This window comes from Acromyrmex echinatior, chromosome 2 (genome assembly GCF_024713525.1).
Source record: "Acromyrmex echinatior isolate Ae372 chromosome 2, ASM2471352v2, whole genome shotgun sequence".
Taxonomy (NCBI): Eukaryota; Metazoa; Arthropoda; class Insecta; order Hymenoptera; family Formicidae; genus Acromyrmex; species Acromyrmex echinatior.
Window position 1 is genome coordinate 16,266,826 of NC_141853.1, and position 19,357 is coordinate 16,286,182.

General features: G+C 34.7%; 1 protein-coding gene and 1 long non-coding RNA gene across 3 annotated transcripts in view; one reads left to right on the forward strand and one right to left on the reverse strand.

The window, feature by feature from the left end:
* The window catches only part of LOC105151642 (uncharacterized), a 65,002-nt gene that overhangs the window by 9,705 nt on the left and 35,940 nt on the right, over positions 1–19,357 (forward strand). The window contains exons 2-3 of one of the 2 annotated variants that reach the window (XM_087403119.1): positions 813–893; positions 13,420–13,512. In XM_087403119.1, coding sequence (XP_087259245.1) covers positions 13,510–13,512 — 3 coding nt within the window. In that variant the 5' untranslated portion in view covers positions 813–893; positions 13,420–13,509. The remainder of the gene's footprint in view (positions 1–812; positions 894–13,419; positions 13,513–19,357) is intronic. The other variant, XM_087403117.1, reaches the window with a different exon arrangement.
* Positions 5,773–8,925, reverse strand: LOC147910548 (uncharacterized). Its single transcript, XR_015544116.1, has 2 exons — positions 7,007–8,925; positions 5,773–6,658 (listed from the first exon to the last, which is right to left on the reverse strand). It is a non-coding gene; the product is annotated as an uncharacterized LOC147910548 (long non-coding RNA).

Consider the following 19,357-nt stretch of genomic DNA (forward strand, 5'->3'; position numbering starts at 1 on the left):
GTTAAACGCCGTGCGCGGAGAGAAGGCCGCACAGAACGAAGTCGAGGATCGATATTTTCCGCGACGTGCTCCCCGCATTAGCGGGGTGTAGAAGGATACGCGTTGCCTCCGCCGAACACAATCCTCCGCCCTCGCCCGTTGGTCAGATAATCTGGGAAGCTCGTTACCCTCGTTGCCGCTCGTATTGCGGAATTACCGTAGTCCTCGAATTTGTACCGCGAGCGAACCCTCTCACACCCTTGGATATTACTGAAACCGCTATCTTTACTGGTTGTGGCCGGACGAAATGTACAAAAGCATCTCGAGCCGCATCCTCGCCGCGCTTATCAATAGTTATACCGCATGAAAAAAATCGCAGCGTAAATTCCCGACGAAGGTATCCCACGTTTCCCGATACTGTAAAATGTGCGGCTTTCAATATATCGCGAAAGCCGCTCATATGCTATTTTTGATCATCCTAGCATAGTTTTAAAGCTGACAAAAATATTTTTTACATGTTATATGGTATATTACGATATATTTGAAAATTTAATAAGAATTAATAAAAATTGATTTAGTTGAGCAAATATTATTAAAATGATTACTATTAAATAATAAGAATTTAATATAAACACGGTTTTTTATTTTAAATTTTTATATGTGCAATTAATATTATAAAATTTTTTTAATATTATAGATTTTTTAATATTTTTATAAAAATATCTTAATTGACGCTCGCAACGTTGCTTCGGAATTTTTTGAAGCGCGCTGAAATAATCAGTTTTTTTTTTCAAATATTTTTACTCATATTTTCTTTAAATATTTTTTTTCAGAATTCAATAGAGGCCATGGAATTTGCACGAGCAGAAACAACAAAATCTATCTCGAAATCATTGTGGATGGAATCCGACAAGGTAGGCAGATAAAACAGTGCATGTGAGCGTCGTAAAAATATGATAAAATATAAGAAGCTGTATTTTACGTTGAACTATTTGCTAAATGCTTTGCTGTCATAATTGGATCTTCCCTTGTACATTAGCTGCGAACACATTTTCTCGTTTACGATGCCGCGGGCGTTGCGGAATATTTCCATTCTTTACTAGTTACAATGCAGAATGCAGATGATTCTCGACATTCTACATATTCAATTTGCCGCTCTTTTGATTTTTTTGTATTTTTCTTTTACTACCAAATCTTTCTTTTAAACGACAATCTTAACAGTAGCAATTCCTCTAAACAGGATTAAAACCAATACAATTTTAATTTTAAATTCCTTGTATTTTTAATAACGGCATTTGCATTAAAGAGTAAATCTATAACTGTTAATTAACGAAAAGTTGTTTCATATATATCATTAAATTATAAATTATTTTAATAAAAAAATTATTTATAAATTAATATGCCAGGAGAAACAATACTTCTTTTTAAATATCGCATCTGTCGTGTCAATAAGGAATACATAATGCTATTAATAGTTGAAATAGCTACTTTTTATAGCTATTTCTTTCATTCGCCTTTTATTTAAATTAAAGCCCATTTAATCGAATCTAATAGGAGTGCAATTGCACACGCGGCTGTGTTCAATTTTAATATAGAAATGGAGCCAATATACTCTAAAAGAGATAATTGCATTAGGCCAACTCGATACGGATGCTCATAATTCAAGAACCCATTGCCCATCTATTTAGGATGTCCACGAGCGACGTAGCGACCCTTTATTTAAGTGTACGCCGCCCCTGGCACTCGCCGTGCTTCTCCATCCGCGACCGATCGAGAACCGTCGAATAAATGATCGACGAAACGGGAGAGAAAATTTATATCTCATTTACTCGATATATACCTTCCCTTAAGTACAAAGTGCGCCTTTCATCTCCCTTTTACTTGCGAACATTAGCACAGCCACGCGTATGTGTGTGTATATCGATGAACGCGTAAATGCCATTCACGCGAAAGAATTTAATGTCGAAGAAGATGACCTAAATTTATGCGACAAGAGAAATAGTTAGAGAAAGTATCGTAATTTTATGTACTTGCTGAAAGGCTTATAAATAATTTATATCGTTTACATTTAAAGTATATTGATTAAACATCTTTCGAAAATCTTCCTTTTCTGTATTAAAATCTATCTGATTGAGGCCGTATCTTTGCATACATTTCTTGTAATTCAGACATTTATATTTAAAAAAAAGTTTTTAATGGAAAGAGTTAAAAATGCAAAATTTTATAATGAAAAAATGGCAAAGTTTTTACATTTCCGAGTTAAATTCAGAGTATATTGCTGTTGCCATAAAAGACATAACTCCTACGAACGAAACTTTATATTTGCTTTATAAACATTTTCCTTTTACTCTCGCCAAAATATTTGTGAATGCAATAGGATTGGACAGAACGCGGAATAATACGGAAAATCTCAATTCCCGACGGAAATTTCTCAAGTGCACTTTGCCACACAATATCGTGTACAAAGTGCAATGAAATCCTCGTCGTTATAGTTTTGCAATTGAAGTGCAATTGTAGTTTGAGCATGATGAGAGCGATAATAATAAAAAGCGCAATTCATGTAAAGTATTTGCGTATTTTAACAAAGTTCCATTGTATTGTAGTAGAGTTTGTTTTGACTAATAATATTGTGTATGCATGCAACAGAAGTTTGAAGAGAATGTGCTGTTTACTAAATAAAATACAATACTTACTTTAACTTAACGAAATTAATTAAATTGTATGATGAACATTTAAAAAAATACACGGAAAGATTTTGATAAAGTATCTAAAAATTTAATTATAAATACAGATTTGAAAAGAATCATGGGTCAAAATAATTATGTAGAACACTTAAGTATCGATGACAATGCAGCGAAAATTTTAACATTATAACAATTAGTTTGAATCTTATATAATTATTTTGATGCTCGATTCAGACAAAATTATAATATTTTGAGCTCTGTATCTAGCTAAATTTTGAAATATTTCAGCAAAATCATTCTTTCCTTGCATATATAGGAAATACGTTTAGATCGAAAGTAAAAAAATCTAATTTATTCTTTTTGTCTATAAAATATTATGTTAAATTTTTTTTCTAAATAAAAAATCATATCCATGATTATTCGAGAAATATAAAGTTAAACACATTAAAAAAGGATTAAGTTAAACACATTTAAAAACGGTTGGTAACAAATTTATCTCGTTAAAACTCCCGTCTCTCTTGTCATTCGTGTTACAAGTGGCGGTAGCAGTTTTATCCTTTTACGAAGCATGAAAACCCTCTGACGATCTCTTTAACGGGAAACACCAGGCTGGCCTGGCTGGCTTGAATCCCGTTTCGGGCCGAGAGGGTGGCGCAAAAAGCGTCCGCGTATTTTCCACGGCGATCTCTCACAGGAGTCCGGGTATCCTGGCAACCGGCGACCCGGCTAGCTGGACTACCTCCAAGGACAACGATCTGGGTTAACGTCGCGAATTCGTGCCGACGCCATCGCCATCCCGTCTTTCTGTGGCACGCCTGACGAATTGGCTTTGAAGCTTACACCAACGTATCGATTCGTCCATTTTGCGGCGATATTATCGTAAAGGGATATCCCACAGGAGATAAAGTCCGGGGAAATAAAGCGAATAAAGAGCTGTGTGAGCGTGGTGCAAATTTTTCGGGTCGATGTATGCTGAAAACGCCTCGATTGTGGGAGGGCGAAATGTTATTCCACGGCGGTTCGCAACTCTTTCGTTACCCTCGGGACAATGCAGTGCACGCAACATTACAGATACAATGCAACGTCTTACAAACTCTAAAAATATATAACGTGCAGTCGCTCTTACATATTTCTCGAAGATGCGCTTGAAAGCGCATCTTTTTGCTGGGAGGACAGCGTTCAAGTCCAGAAATGAAATTGATCTTCGATCACTAATTTACTGTACCGACATCGCGTATATATGTTCATATGTTGTCGAATCGGCGAAATTATATAGATTGCGTGGAATGGGTTTTGAGTCGGTATATGAAAAGTATCGAAATTATTGCGCAAAACTGCAAAGCGTTAGTACTTAACTACACATTAAATTAGACGGAGGAGGTACGAAACCACTGACCTTTCGTTACGGCAAACACGTAACGATTATATTTTTAACACCGCTTTCAGGATGATGTCCCACGTATTTCGCATTAGAGCGAACTTTGCACTTTAATAAATCATTATGTTGTCATTGTTCGGAAATATTTTCAATGTTTCTTACAATTGATCCACGAATAATCAGTTCTACCTCGATCGATTCATGTATTATCTGAAAGTGCGGTGGGTGTATGCATTGCGAGATTTCAAACCGTTATCTTTCGACCCAGATACATACATACGTCAAGCGAGCGCACTCATGCCGACGGGGTCACTGTAAATGTAGCGTAAGCGGAAACATCGATGCCATAAGGTCTGGGCACGTTAACAGTGTGCGGTGTGCGCTTAGGACGTCGAGACCACCCGGTATATTTATTATATTTGTTCAAGGCCGATGCGTTTAATGCCTGCGTAATAATTCGTATAATACGCGGCAATATGCTACAGTATATTGTCTGGACCGATCGGGAGCAGGATCAGAGGGTCGCGGAATGAGGTGGAGAGTTAGGGGTATATAAGCGCCATGGGTGAATCACAAAGCGGAATCATGTTGCGTTCAACCTGCGGAAGGGTAAATTCGACAGATGCAACCAAGATATCGATTAGGTGAGGCAGCTCGCCGCGCGTTTTGACTACCCCGTTATCAGAGCTGCGACATATTTTACGTTTTATTCTACAAAACTTTCGCGGATATCGTCCAACTTTCACAACATCGTCACGAGCAATAAAACGATTGTACGCGGTTTGGGGAGAAAGATTTGAATGACATGTTTGGAAAGTTCGTGGAATCGTCCATCATCGAATTGCGATCGATGTTAAAGCTGAACGGGAAATTTTTTTACACTAGAAAATCCGTAGCTTTGCGTATAATTGGAAACACTCAATAGCTCTTTAACGTTTTGAAAGGGTCAAGTGAATCGTTGAATAATGGAATAACGATCATTGAGATGTGTCCTTCTCATCCGCTCGCTCGTAACACTCGCACGCGTTGGCGGTGTTCATTTGCTACTGAAAGCGGTTGCATGCGTGATTGTGCGTATATGTGTCGTATTGTTAAACGGCCATGACTCTCCAACTCGTGTGTTTTCTCAAACCTTTAATGCATTGAAATAGACAGAATGAGACGATTCACATACATAAAATTGTAAACAGAGGCAAAAGAAAAAACAAACAGAAAATAATAATTTAATTGTTCAGCTAATTCCATTATGCAATCTTTCTTGTCAAAAAGATTTTCGTTAGTTTATTATTCAAATTGAATTACTATTAAACCTACTTAATATTTAATTGTTTTTGTATTTCGCTAAAAGGTATTCTTAAAAAATAATTTATAAAGTTTCGTGATTTAATCAAACTTTTCTAAGAGTGTCACATATATATCATAAAGTCTGGTATATTATTGATGATTGTATAGTAATAAATATCCGTCGTTATTCACAACATTGGGTGTCTATGTTATTTTACTTAAACTGGAGAAAACCAGGGTGTCACGTAATGTTATAAGAACTTATATGGGGTAGTTTTTTATATATTGAATAAGAGGACAAAATGCGAAATATGTGATGAAATAATAAAAATACATCAGAGAAGAAACGAGAAAACAACGGTCGAACAATGGAAAATTTGATGAGATAAGATAGAAAGTGTCATATTTCAATTGTAAAAATATGATCATGAAAGGTACATAAATATAAAATTATCCTGTGCAAAAACTCAAAAAAGTTTTTTATGTTAATATTTTATAACATTATTATATTAAAATATTTCAAAATGTTGATATTTAAAATTGTTGTAAAACACATCAATATCGTGCTTCCTATACAGAGAATGCGTTGTTATTATACTTTTGAATATTGTATAAAATTTTATATTTTATTTACGCGTAGAACGTGCTTAATCTATTGGTGTGCAGACAGCGCATATATTGTATATCGCATGTATTTTTTAACGCAGACGAAGCTGAACGTGTATAACATATAGCATGGGAATCGAATATTCGTATTTATTTTATATACTAAAACTACACGAAGTCCGATTACAAATTTCGTATATCGGAAACGTGATGTTGACACCCTAACATCTGTCGAAAATCTCTCATTAAAATCACTGTTGAATATTCTATTATATTGAGGATATTACCATATTAATCGTAAAATCATTCTTAATTCGAAGGAATAACGAGATTTGCTTTTATTATTTTACCGCCTTATTTTATCTTATCTTTCGTAATATATTGCAATCCGGCGTTTGTCAAGTAACCACACCAAATGAGAACTGGTTTTCGCTTGGATCAATTCCAAAACATGCGAAGTACACATGTCCTTTACGCGCAGCCACATATCTCACCAATTTGTTGGGGGGTGAAAAACACAACCGTAGCAGTCGTCGCGTTCATATTTTACGTATACTTCCTTCCGCCGTTTTCCGATACACATACGTTTCGTGCCTGTCCCACGTATGTCATGAGCGCAGCTGACGGATTGGGCTCACCGCATGACGATTCCTGAATGCATCATTCTCTCAGAACTTAACGGTAGTCGTTTGGTGCACGTTTCAATTCTAACGGAAACAAGCAGAACCTGCAAAAATATGCATTGTTCCTATTACAAACTCGACAATTGTTTTTTAATTTTTTACTTCCATTTATAAATTTATTTAAGCTCTTTTTTAAAAATTTATTTAAGCTTTTTTTTTTTATTCAGTGAAAACATAGTTTTGATAGATTGTATCGCGAAATATTGAAATTAATTCTAGAATTAATCACTCTACTGGTAAAATAATTTATTTTATTCCTTCATGCTAATCGTAATATTGATACAATTTTTCGCGTAGGAAGCAGCAGAACGTATAGTAAAATCATAACAAATTTCATGTGAAAAGTGAGATAAAAATGATGTGTAAAAATCTTTCCATCTTGCGGTACATACACGGTAATAAGACACTAAAATACAGAGTGTCGGCAAGAAACTTGGCACATCCATATCCTCGAGAACCACTCGAGAGGCCCTTCGTTGCTTCTTCGGCCGAAATCGCGATGCATGCTCGCGGCCGCCTCCGCCAGTTTTCCGGCATTCTAATTTACAACCTGTCAAAGCTATGTGCCGGGCCATCACTCAGACACTCATATCGCGGAAAATATGCATAATTCATGGAGAGCCCGGCGTGTAGTCTGTACAATATTCCGCGAAGGTCGGCGGACGAGCGTTATCCGAGCCACCGTTCGCGATCGACCACTTGAAAACTCGCCGTTACTCGAATTTGTATGCTCGATGTGAAGCGCCGTGAGCCCCAGCGGATGGGGTGCATTCAGGCGCACCCGCCGGGTTCATTTGAAATATCTAAATGGATTAATTTTATCGATCGAATCGCCGCGTTCAACGTGGGAGACGAGACAACATTAACTCTGTCGAAGAGGTTTAGCGATTTTCTGGTGCACAGTGAAATGCACCGAGACAATGAAATATCGACCAATTTGCAACAACGTATTATAGATGTTCAAAACAGTAATCTGCACTTTATCTAATGCATGTGAATTCTTACATTCAGTACTGTTCTACTTTCACATATTTTTAGTTTGCCGTATTAGATGTTACAGATTAAGCATCATCAGTTCTTAACTACAATTACACCTATTGCTTTTGGTATTTTGTCGTGTACTATACATGTTGTTTTTAATTTAACTATAAGCTATAGCATTCGATAAAGCTACTATTATTATTATTAAACAGCTACAAAATTAAATATTTTTTTAAAGGTATATTATCGAATCTTATTATTTTCATTAAGATTTATGTCAAAAACTGTATATATATTAGGTGTTGGAATTAATTCGTAGCGTTTTTAATGAAAGAATGTTATTTATTTCACATGAGCATTAAAAAATACATTAATGAAAGTACTTCCCATCACTTGTAAAACGCTACGAATTAATTCCAACACCTAATAGAAATAAAATTAAAATTGTTTAAAAATAATATCCAACGAAAAGTTGGTCGCGAAATGATAATAATAATAATAACAATAACAACAACGCTAGTCACAAGTAACGGTCTCGAAAATTGTTATCCTTACGTTTCCTCGAATTGTTGTCACAGACCTATCGTTATTCTCGAAAATCATAGCAATTCCTCTCACAAGCACAGCGACGCATACACAAAAGCGCGCATTGTGTTGCTTCCTTCCGCATTTCCACCAGTTTTTATCACGCCATCGTCTCGCCTTTCATTTTTGCGAGTCACGTATGAGAGGTACGGCAGTTCCGACGTCGACGAATAAAGAGGATAACCGGCCGGGAGGACAACAACGATCGCGACATCGTCGTCCCGACGACGGCCCCCGGGTTATTACGCTAAAGGTCGACGAATTTCCCCGGCAGTCAGGCGTCGCCATGTCCGGCCATGCGGAATTCGTGGGGAAATGCGCCGGGAGAAACTGCATGCACACACGCACGCATTACCGGCTCGATATGAACGGCCATGCTCCACGGCGTGGCTCGTGTTTCGTGTGTAACACGTGTCTGTCAACTCGGCGAGACCCGGCGCTGTCACCCACATCTTCATGGAACAGCGTGTCGCTAATACGGTCTCTTCATCGTCGACACGCTATCGACAAGTCCACCTGCTCCCACGTGTGCTATCGACTTTAACGCGCACGACCGATCGCATCATCACGTGAAACGCACACCGTCTTCGACGAAATCCGATGAATTATGCAAGTTACGTTGTTGGCGGCGATATCTCTTTTTCACCTGTCATCATGCGGAAAGTTGCATGAGGGTGGATCAGATATGATTTTTAAAGTATGAAATTTCTATCTAAAATTTGGTATTCATAGGTACATTTGCTTTTATTATTTCAACCGTTTTTTTTTATGTAATATGAAAGTTTTTTTCGTTTGCGACGAAAACATTTTAGTGGATTATTTTTATTTCTGTGTGATATATTGTATTTTACTTTTTTAAAATTAATATTTTCTCTATTATCCAACATACTGATTTTAATTTATAGTACAGATAGTTTAAAAAATGATATATTAATATCCGTTTTAATTAGATAGATGTTAATTTTGGTTGGCTAAACGTATTGATCTTGGAAACTAATTAGGACGAATCAATATACCAATATGTGTGATAATAACACTTAATTTTAACTAATCCTGTAATTAGATCTATTATAGATATCTATCCCAGATATCTCATTGATTTCTACTTTAAAAGCTATTAAAAGCTTTAATATACAATAGTGATGATGTGACAAGTCTTCTATGATGTTCTTTATATTAAGTTATTATACATTGTATTAACTTTTCAAGTTGTGCTGACGTTAGTTTTTGGCTTGTTCGCTTGAGAGGTAGATGAGTCTTTATCGTTTCCTGCGATTATGACCTAAAAGATGATCTCCCATCCTGGTGCCTGCTTTATAAATTTTGTCCTATAGAATTAACGCCAGCTCTTGTATACTGGGACCTCAGTTACTTCCCTGTTTACCACCTGTCTACCGCTGTTATCAGGCTTGCCTAGCCGTAGGCGTTGAATTCATTGGAAGCGATATAGAAAACCGGGGTCTTACAGTTTACAGAATACGGTCTCTGCGATGGTTAATGGCTGGAAAAAACCTTTATGCGGCATTCTACCTCGGTGGGCATAAAAAAAATTAAATTCAAAATTACATGCACTTATTAAATTTATATTTTCTTCCAGTCATTAATTGTACTTAATATTATGATAATTGTACTTAATAGCCATTTTCCGCTAAATATGTTTTATTGTATTTATTTTAGAAGAAAAATTTACAATTGTATAACAAATATCTGAATAAGAATATAGTTTATGATAGAAGAGAGTAATAATATTGAATTTAACTTCAGAATGAGTATCGTAGTTTTCAAAGCGAGAATTGTAGGTGACAGTTTTTCTTCATTGAGCTTTCGTAAATCTTGTGGATAAAAGAATTTCCGACGAATAAAATCCTATTGTACCTTGAGTTTTATCAGGTCGATCGCTCTAATCTTTCTTTTTTACTTTTGTCGAAATCACTTGGAATAAATGTCTTCGAGAAAATGGTGGTAATGTTTGCATAGACGACATCTTTTCTTGCCCAGATTTGAAAGACTCCTGTTTTGAATAATGGAAGATATGGGATGAATAAAATTTTAGATGTCAGACTCAGGTTGAAGATCTCGGCTTCAAGTCGGTCCGTTTTAAAGATCTAAATATAATGTATTCAAAAATGAAAATTTAAAAAATTTCTAAACGTCTTTTCTGTCAAACTTTAAAATTTTAAGGAAATATTAAAATTACAAATTACAAAACGTCATAATATATATTGAAATATATATTTTTTAATCGTAACAATTTATATCGCATTTTTTTTCGTCACGATTACGATCAGAATTTCAGCTATTGTTACATATCAACTGATCAGATACACTGAAAATGGATAATGACAAGAGTTTTAAGAGCTCGTTAAAAAGAGCTTAATAATAATCCTACATTGATCGCGCTGGAAGATTCGATTCACGACAGCCACAAAGGTAGAATAAAATTCATCGACTGCCATGATCCTGAGAGTACATCAAAGCCGATAAAACGAGGGAGGACAGTCGCGACGGGATCGAGGGACGTCCACGAGATAGAACGGAGGCTAAATGTAGCGTATAATTTAGACAGCAGCTGCGCGGCGCGACAAATATAATTCGACGCATCAATCTGCGGCTTCGGGGTCGAACTTCGTCTATGAGAGGCGCCTGGTACAATGTTACATTGAAGCACCATACAGCGTATCAACCTATCATGTTGTCTTCCATATGGAAGACGCCCATGTGAGACGATACATTCAGAATGATATAGATATTTTTAGAGCGTTTGAGAGAAGAGTAGGAAAGAAAAGGAAATGCTATAATTGAGATGAATGAAACGAAATTTTTAATAATCATGAACTTAAAGCGATCATTAACTCGGGTAGTTCCACGTATTTCTTATTTAATGGGCATATAATTTACCGGAGACGCTTTGTACTCAAGGAAAATGGAAGAGAGCGAAAAAAGCATCGTTAGGACGGAAACGCAGAGGCGAAAATGGAGAGATAATGGCAAACGAATATTAATATCGATGTACTGTGACTTACTCAACAGTTTGTGCGTATATTGATAAAGAACTTGGAGGGATCGCCACATCTCCCTACGTCTTTGCACCGTCGCGATTCATAAATGCAAAGGGTCGTTGAAAAGAGACGATTAATCATAGCGACATGCAATCTATTGTCAAGCGTATTTATCATTTGCAAAAATATGTTGATTATTTGAAGATCCTTCCTCGCATGATGGATTCGTGCGGTGATCCTTCCGCAGTGAAGATATATATAGCACAGATGAATAAGTGGATATTAATATGGATGACTACAAACATTATCTATAGACTTTATATTGTCAATATGAACTGAATAATCTCTATGCTTGAGTACTCCAGCATTAAACACTTCTTTCATCATTCAAGCACATAGCGAAATTGTATTCTCACATCGAAAAATTAACTGTTGTATTTGATTACTGTTTTTAAAAGAAAGAAGAGAATATCTTTAAAATTATGCACAAAATTTTGTGAATTATAAACAGCACATAAGTTAAAGAAGATAGATAATGATGGATTTTAAATACGAATAGTTGCGAAGTTATTTAATATTAAAAGTAATATGATTTTAAAGAATTGAAATATGCGACTCAAATATTATTAAATCAATATGTTTACAATTTTAAATGTATATGTATTTGTTGTTGTCTTAAATAAAATATCGATTATTGAAGCACATACCGAAGAAAGACTAAATATTATACTTGAGCTTGAGTTTGGCATGCAATTTATTGAGAAAATTGAAAATATTTGCCAGAGGCAAAATTGTACGAAACTATCGATTAAGACAAAAATATCGTGGGCTAATAGAAACGACAGACGTATTTACTTCGGAAAGTTTATTAACTTCAACGCGGTTCGAAGTTTAGAATACTCTCGAAAATTTCGAGACCTTACAAGACGTGGAATCGTCTGTTCTTCATCTGAACTTTCAAGTGGCATGCAAAGAATTCCCAGAATGGATTGACAGCTTCAAGATGATCACTCGAAATCTCAATTATATTAGAATATTGTTGAAGAACATATAATAAAGCAGATGACTGAGAGAAATATAAGGAAGAAGAAACTAGGTTTACAAAACTCGATGAGGAGAAAGAACGTAGATACGAACATATCTAAGAAGTATTGTATAAAAAATGATCATGTATTGTATTTAGAGAAAATTTCGAGACATTAATATTTTTACGCATTTTAATTTTAATTATTATTTCATCCATTATATATATATTCGCAACAAACAATATTTATCAAATAAAATTAAAAATATTTTTTCCATTTACATATAATAATTTTACAGAAAATATATATTTATATTTTTATCAGATAATATGTTCACATTTAACTTTTAATTGGCGTCGTGAAAAAAAGATTACATTGAAACTAATGTATATTATGAGTTCCATGACAGCAATTAAGAGTTAAGTAACAATTAAGTAACAATTACTATTCTAACGAGCAAAAATTAAAATTCATAAGTACAAGGGTAGACCAAAGAATACAGCGATCTCTCTTGTGAGACTTACTCGATCAGTTCATTGACCTATTAATTCTTTGCTGAAAGGAGGGTTCGTATGTGTACTGAGTGCGGCGACGCCTCCGATATCGAGAACGTGACCGGCTTCGCCTTTTCGAACCTAAACATCTCACAGAAAACACTTACGTGGCTCTCCGGCACCGTTGGCTGTAACAAAACGAATGACGCCATCGACCGTGTCGAAGCTAACTGCTTAACGATGTTTCGATAAACTTTCCGGTGGGACCGAAAATTCCGTTGCCTTCGCCATCCAGTATTTCCCTTGTCCCGGTGCTACGATAAATTTCGGCTTGCATGATACACAATAAAAGTAACGTCAGAGCGCTACAGTAACGAGTGGAATATGTAAAAATAGATCTGCAGCGCAACGAATGTCAGGATGTTTTACTCATGCACTATAAAAATTCGTCTGTATAACATAACAACGCGAGATGTTTCTCGGTATATCTTTAAAGAGAAACATTGTAGATAGAGAGTACACTTTAAAAAAAAAACGATAAAATAAAAATTTTATTATATATGGCTGCGCTATATTGAATAAAATATAACAGCAAAGATAATTTTGGAGTCAATTTTAAAATAGGAATAATCGATTGAATAATTTTTTCTGTAACCGTTACATCAATTAGTTTTATGAAAAATGTTTATCTTAATGTTGTTATTCTAATATAAAATTGCAGGAGGGAACTTGAGAGATTCATTCCCGGGTGTAGTGCGTTTTTTTGCAAGAATCCCGCGGGACTGGGAACTGACAAAAGTCTGTCGCAACGATGGTAAGTACAAAATGAAGGGTCGATCCAAGATGTTCGGTAAAGGGAATACACTTTTGGGGTCTCCCGGGGCGCATCTCCTTGGAAAGGTTCCTGGTTCACGTGAATGCGCTAACACTAGCTGCTGAGCGTACCTCTCGCATGCTTAGTCGTGAATCCGCTCATGTATATTCCATTCGCAGTTGCACGCACCCCATAAAGGGAAAACAACGATCTCCATCTAGTGTATGACTTTCCGTTCCGCAATAAGCAGCGTGTCCTTTATCACGCAGCTGTACATGTGAACGGTCCTTATGTCTTTGCGTATGTGACGAAAATTTCAATATCCATCCAGAGGCACGAAAGTCGTCGGAAAAGTCGAAATAAAGCGAAGTGAGTTACTACAAAATATGGTAGTAAGAGTCAAACGGAATCTTTGGCATTTTTATCGTCAATCTTTATCGTAAATTTCCATTCTTTTCGTAAATATCTTAGCCAAATGACAGGACGTTATGCGCACGAAATATGCTTATTAAATATGCTATTTTCATCTTTTAGAGCGTGAATAAGCGCGTCACTTTTTATTCATTCTTTGTGATGTTAATTTGTTATAAAAGGATAAGAAAAAGGATAAAAATTTACACGTTATATTCCCGGCTAAAAATATAAGTATATAATTATTAATTCTGTAAATAAAAAATCTATATATTTTTTATTTAATATGCAATTAATCTGTTGTAGTAAAAATTTGATTCAATATTATTTTAACTTGTTTAATTAAGCTTTTAAATCTTACTTGAGCAAAGATCTGCTTGATCAAATAAAAAAATAAGATCTTGTTTGTTTGATTTATGAAATTAATGTCGCTTTTTAATTAATATCTTAGAAACTATATAATTCCACAACTTTCTTACTATGAAATTCAAGTTGTCTCAGTTGGTGCGACTTCACCACTTTTTACGATGCAGTGTATTCGCATTTTCTTATAAGCGAGACTTTATAACGAGAAACGCAATATTTTAGCAGTCACGCGTTAAATTGCGAGAATGATTGCAATAAAGAGATCCGTAGGCTGATATAAAAAAAACTATGCTCGAAATGTGCAAAGAAGAATTTGGAATTTTCATCGAATCAGACATCGTAGACAAATCGTTTATATATTTTATAAAAATTTGTTTACATTATACAATTCTAATGGAATAAACAGAGTCGATTTAATTTTCTATTAATTACAATTTTGCAAAATATGAAATCTGTTAAATATTGTTTCTGTTTTATATATGACAAATATTATAGCAATCAGTTAATACATCAGAAAATTATAATTATTAGCAAATTGTAATTAAAATTTGTTATTCGTATCATACGTCTCGTATTATAGCACATTTATCAAATTAGGTTTCAAGCAATAACATATTTAATAGGCTTTCCAACAATTTTATATAAGTCAAGTAAAATTGCAACATTATCTCGCAGCAAATAGTACAACTACAATAAGTCCACGAGGTACAAAACATGTTATTTGTCGACGTCAGTTTAAAATCGTATAATATGTCAAACCATAACAGTAAGAATAACTGACTTTAACATTACTATGTTTGTGCAGCTAGAGACTCTACAAACTCTGACTGCAGGCAATTTTTAAAACAGAGTGAAAAATAAGAATATTTTCTTTTTATATAAACTTTCTCATTCTAACTCTTACTAAAGTACAAAAACGACCAATTAAAGATTCGCCATTTTGTGGCCAGACTCTGTTATATGTTGGACCTCTAATTGCGGCGTGTGACGCGCGTTGCCAGTTCGTACGCAATATAGCTCGCCGCATTGTCATTTGTGTGGCGAACAGGTAACAGCGTGGGTTGCTTTGCATGCAGTCGTTATTACTTTCCGAAACGCGATTGTAATGAATAGCCAGAACCGCCTAAACGTTATCGTTCCGTATGATTAATAAAATTACATTGTCGACAAGTGATCAATTAACCCACAATTCAAAACAGTTATTCAAAGATATTTTATATGACTTACTTCTTAAGAAAGGAAGTGAGAGGAATAAGAAATATAAATTATTCATTATTCATGCGATATTTATTGAAAAGAGAATTCTTTCTGTTTTCATTATATTTGTATATTTCACATTCTTGCAATGTTTCGATAATTTGAGCAAAAACTTGAAAAGCAAAGGATTTTAATGAATTCGTATGTATAAATGGCGAGTTTGTAATATACGGATATTAAAATACGGAGTTAATTACGAATTATGTATGATATATTCTTGCATCACATCACGCGTTTCATATCTTTTTTTTGCTCACTGAAGTGTAATTTGTATATTACTTTAATTGAAAACATGAAGCAACTCACATTAAATCGAGTAATAGAACGAGAAATCTTAATAATCGTTTGTTAATAATTAAACTGAAATATAACAAAGGAGAAGATATTTAGTATATATTTATCTTAAAATAAGTCAAATATTTCATGGAACAAATCGGTTTGTGGCTTAAGATTATTTTCGTGAGACATATCATTGCATACAATTATTTCACAATACATTATAGTTATTTTATAGTATGAAATATTTTATAAAAATGAAATAGATTGCTATACTTTCAGTTTTAGTGTTGGTTTAGTAGCCGCATGTTATGAGATATACATGTTTCCCATTTGCTCGGTCTTGTTATTCGCGTGATCAGAACATGTAGCTGAGCAAGGTACTTCATTTGTCATTTTCTCTTGAAATACGATCGACAAGTTCTAATTAACGCGAGTATTCTATGAATATTTAATGATAGTTAGTTCATATAGTTAATTAATACTTACGAACAATGATAATTTGTCGAAATTAATGTTTTGCGCGATTTATTTAATTAAAATAGGATTCAAAACTATACGGAATAAAAATCACTTCACGATATTACAAGCGATAATTATTTTTTTAATACTCGGAATAGATTGTAATATTAAATAAATGTGACAATAGATTCATGGATGATACAACATGAAAGTCTTAATTAGTTATTAATTTAATTTATTGACCGAACGGAATGGATTACGTTGAGCGGTCTCGCAATGTGTAAATACATAAGTTATAATTAATTCTGAGTTTTAATATTTGCAATGTCTAGTAGCATAAATTTATCGTTTGCTTTTTATGATGATTTATTAAAAACTTTTACTTTCCGAGATTCATCTATCTGCTAATTTTTGAGATGTTGCGAGTTTACTTCAAGCAAATAGCTTTGTGTTTTTATTTTTCATCTGTCACAATATCATAAAGTTCGCATCACGAGTGTCCGTGTGTAAGTGTGTAAGGTGCCGTGATCATTGTATGTAATTAGTGCGCGTGCGATCATAATTAATCGTGAATGTGTGAGTAACAAAGAAACCTGAGAAGATAGAGGAGGCATCAAGTGACGACGGAACAATCATGGGTAAGTGAAACTTGTTATTTATTTATTTGTTATTTGACGAAATTAAATTCCTGTGTGCACATAGTGCATTTCAAGCACTTTTAAGATTTATAATTTTTGAAATTTTAAAGATGTTATTAAATTTTATAAAAGTTTGTTTGTACGAAAAAAAGATTTTGTTCAAGGAAATTTTGAACGATTATTGAATATTATATTATTGTATTTTATTTAAATATACTTATATTTAAAGCAAATGAAGAAATATTCAACGCTTGCGAAACAGAATAATTTATATATATATATATATATATATATATATATATACATATATATATAATGATAATGCATTATTAAACTATGTATATAATATATGTATATATAAAACGAACGTATAAAATTATAAATAAAAATTTATCCTGAAATCCGATGACTGATAATACGCAATGGATTTTAACATTTATTTTTATGAAATATTATATGGCGAGACCGTCGTTCGTAACATCTGCAAATATTAATACGTACATGTGAATTAATGATATATCCTTCCTACATCTTCATTACTACATTTAGTTTAATCGATTCTTTTTCTTCTTGTTAACTAAAAGCGGAAAGCAGTAATCTTGTTTAAAACAAGATTACAGTGAATTATATCTTTCGCGAAATTACTTGTAAGATTTATAACTTGAGAAACGTCGCCGTAGTTGCAATCACATCGCGACTCGATCGATTTTTCCGATACGAGAGTATTGTCCCCAAGAACTGCGCCACGGAAACAGTCGTCGTATTTAATGAACACTCGAGTACTCGCGTAAAATCGCGTCGCCGTTCTTCATCTGCGAACTTCTCCGATATCATCGCCGATTTCGATGCTTCTGGCGTTAATAAAGTTCCGACCAATTAGCTACGCGCTCATTAAGGAGGACTGGCACCAATGAGGGGCGCGCAAGGGTCAGGTTTGCTTTGTGCGAGAATTGAGAAGGAAGTAGAAAACGAGACACGAGAAATAGGCAAAGAGGGATAGAGAGAAGAAAAGAGAAAAGCGCACTATAATACTCCGCAATAATAAATAGCTTAATTTTCTTAATTAATATTAGTCTATCATCTAGACTATCACACGATTTCGAGCCGTTCTTTGTAATTCTTTTCTGTTTAAAACCATCAGATATTGCGAGTATAAATAAAAAATACGTTTTCTACGCATTCTGTGTGATTAAATTGGCAGCAATGTAACATCGGTCAATTTAGATCTCAACGCCGTAGACTTGAGAACAGTTTCTAAGCGTGAGATCTGTCGACAAGCTTGTTTAAGTGAATGCAGTTAGCTATTATTAATCTTGTTCCTCAATTGTAGCACTTATCTACGGTACAGATAGAGAAAGACAATTTAGTTAATGTGGTTAGGACTGACTGATATTAGCTAGCAGCATCCATTAAATTAAACAACTTCATGTTTATTCATGATGGCTAAAATCCAGGGATCGGCCTAGGATGAATTTTCTCGTGTCCATAATTCTCGAAACTTAGACTTGTACTATTCTCAGAATCCCTGGCTTTCGAGCGACGATTATTGTACAAACATCGCACGTATGCATATGTCGCGTCGATTAGATTCGCTATACATATATCTCGTTGTCAGAACCTGAAGAAAGACTTTAATGACATCTCGCGAATTTGTATGATAAAGAAACGCGAATTATCTTTGAGAAACTTATCTCACTTTTTATCTTATGAACATAATGATAGATTAACTAGAAAAATTGGTTAAAGAAAATGATTAATTACCTAAAAATTCTTTTTTTAACATATTAAAGATCGATTGTTTAAAACTAGATTGACACTTTATGAAGATTAACACTAATCAATTATCTAATAAGAAATGTTGAAAATTAGACTTACGAGCGATCACCGGTTATCTAATAAACGTACGTCTAAGTACAGAGAGAAAGATATTATTGATTATAATTTTTCGAATATTCAGTCTGTCCTCAGTGATTTTGTACAAATGTATGCATCTATCCATCTATTTCCAAAACTTTGAATATATATAGATAGTCTGCGCAAAACGTTGCCGATCGATAGCACGATAGCTTTAAAAGGAAGATTCTAAGCCTCGTGTTAGATCCGATCCTGGTGCCCGTCGCATCCGCCGTTGATTATTTCGTTTCCGAGCACTGTCCTCCCTTTTTAATACGATAGCCGTGTATTGTGCACGAGGTGTGCACATCTAAAGCGAGGAAGTGCAAGAGAGATACAGACGGCGCGGCGATTATTACAGAGTTAATGAGAGAGCGGTAATTGGTTGCGGCGAGCCGCCCACGCCGACTAGCCACCGCCGATCGTTCGCTACACTTGCTAGCCCTGGGCACCGATCGTCACGTTCAATTTGAGAGCAAGCGAGGACGAGTGAGATACGTGCATGGAATGAGAAAGAGAGAGCTCGCGTATTTGTCTCTATG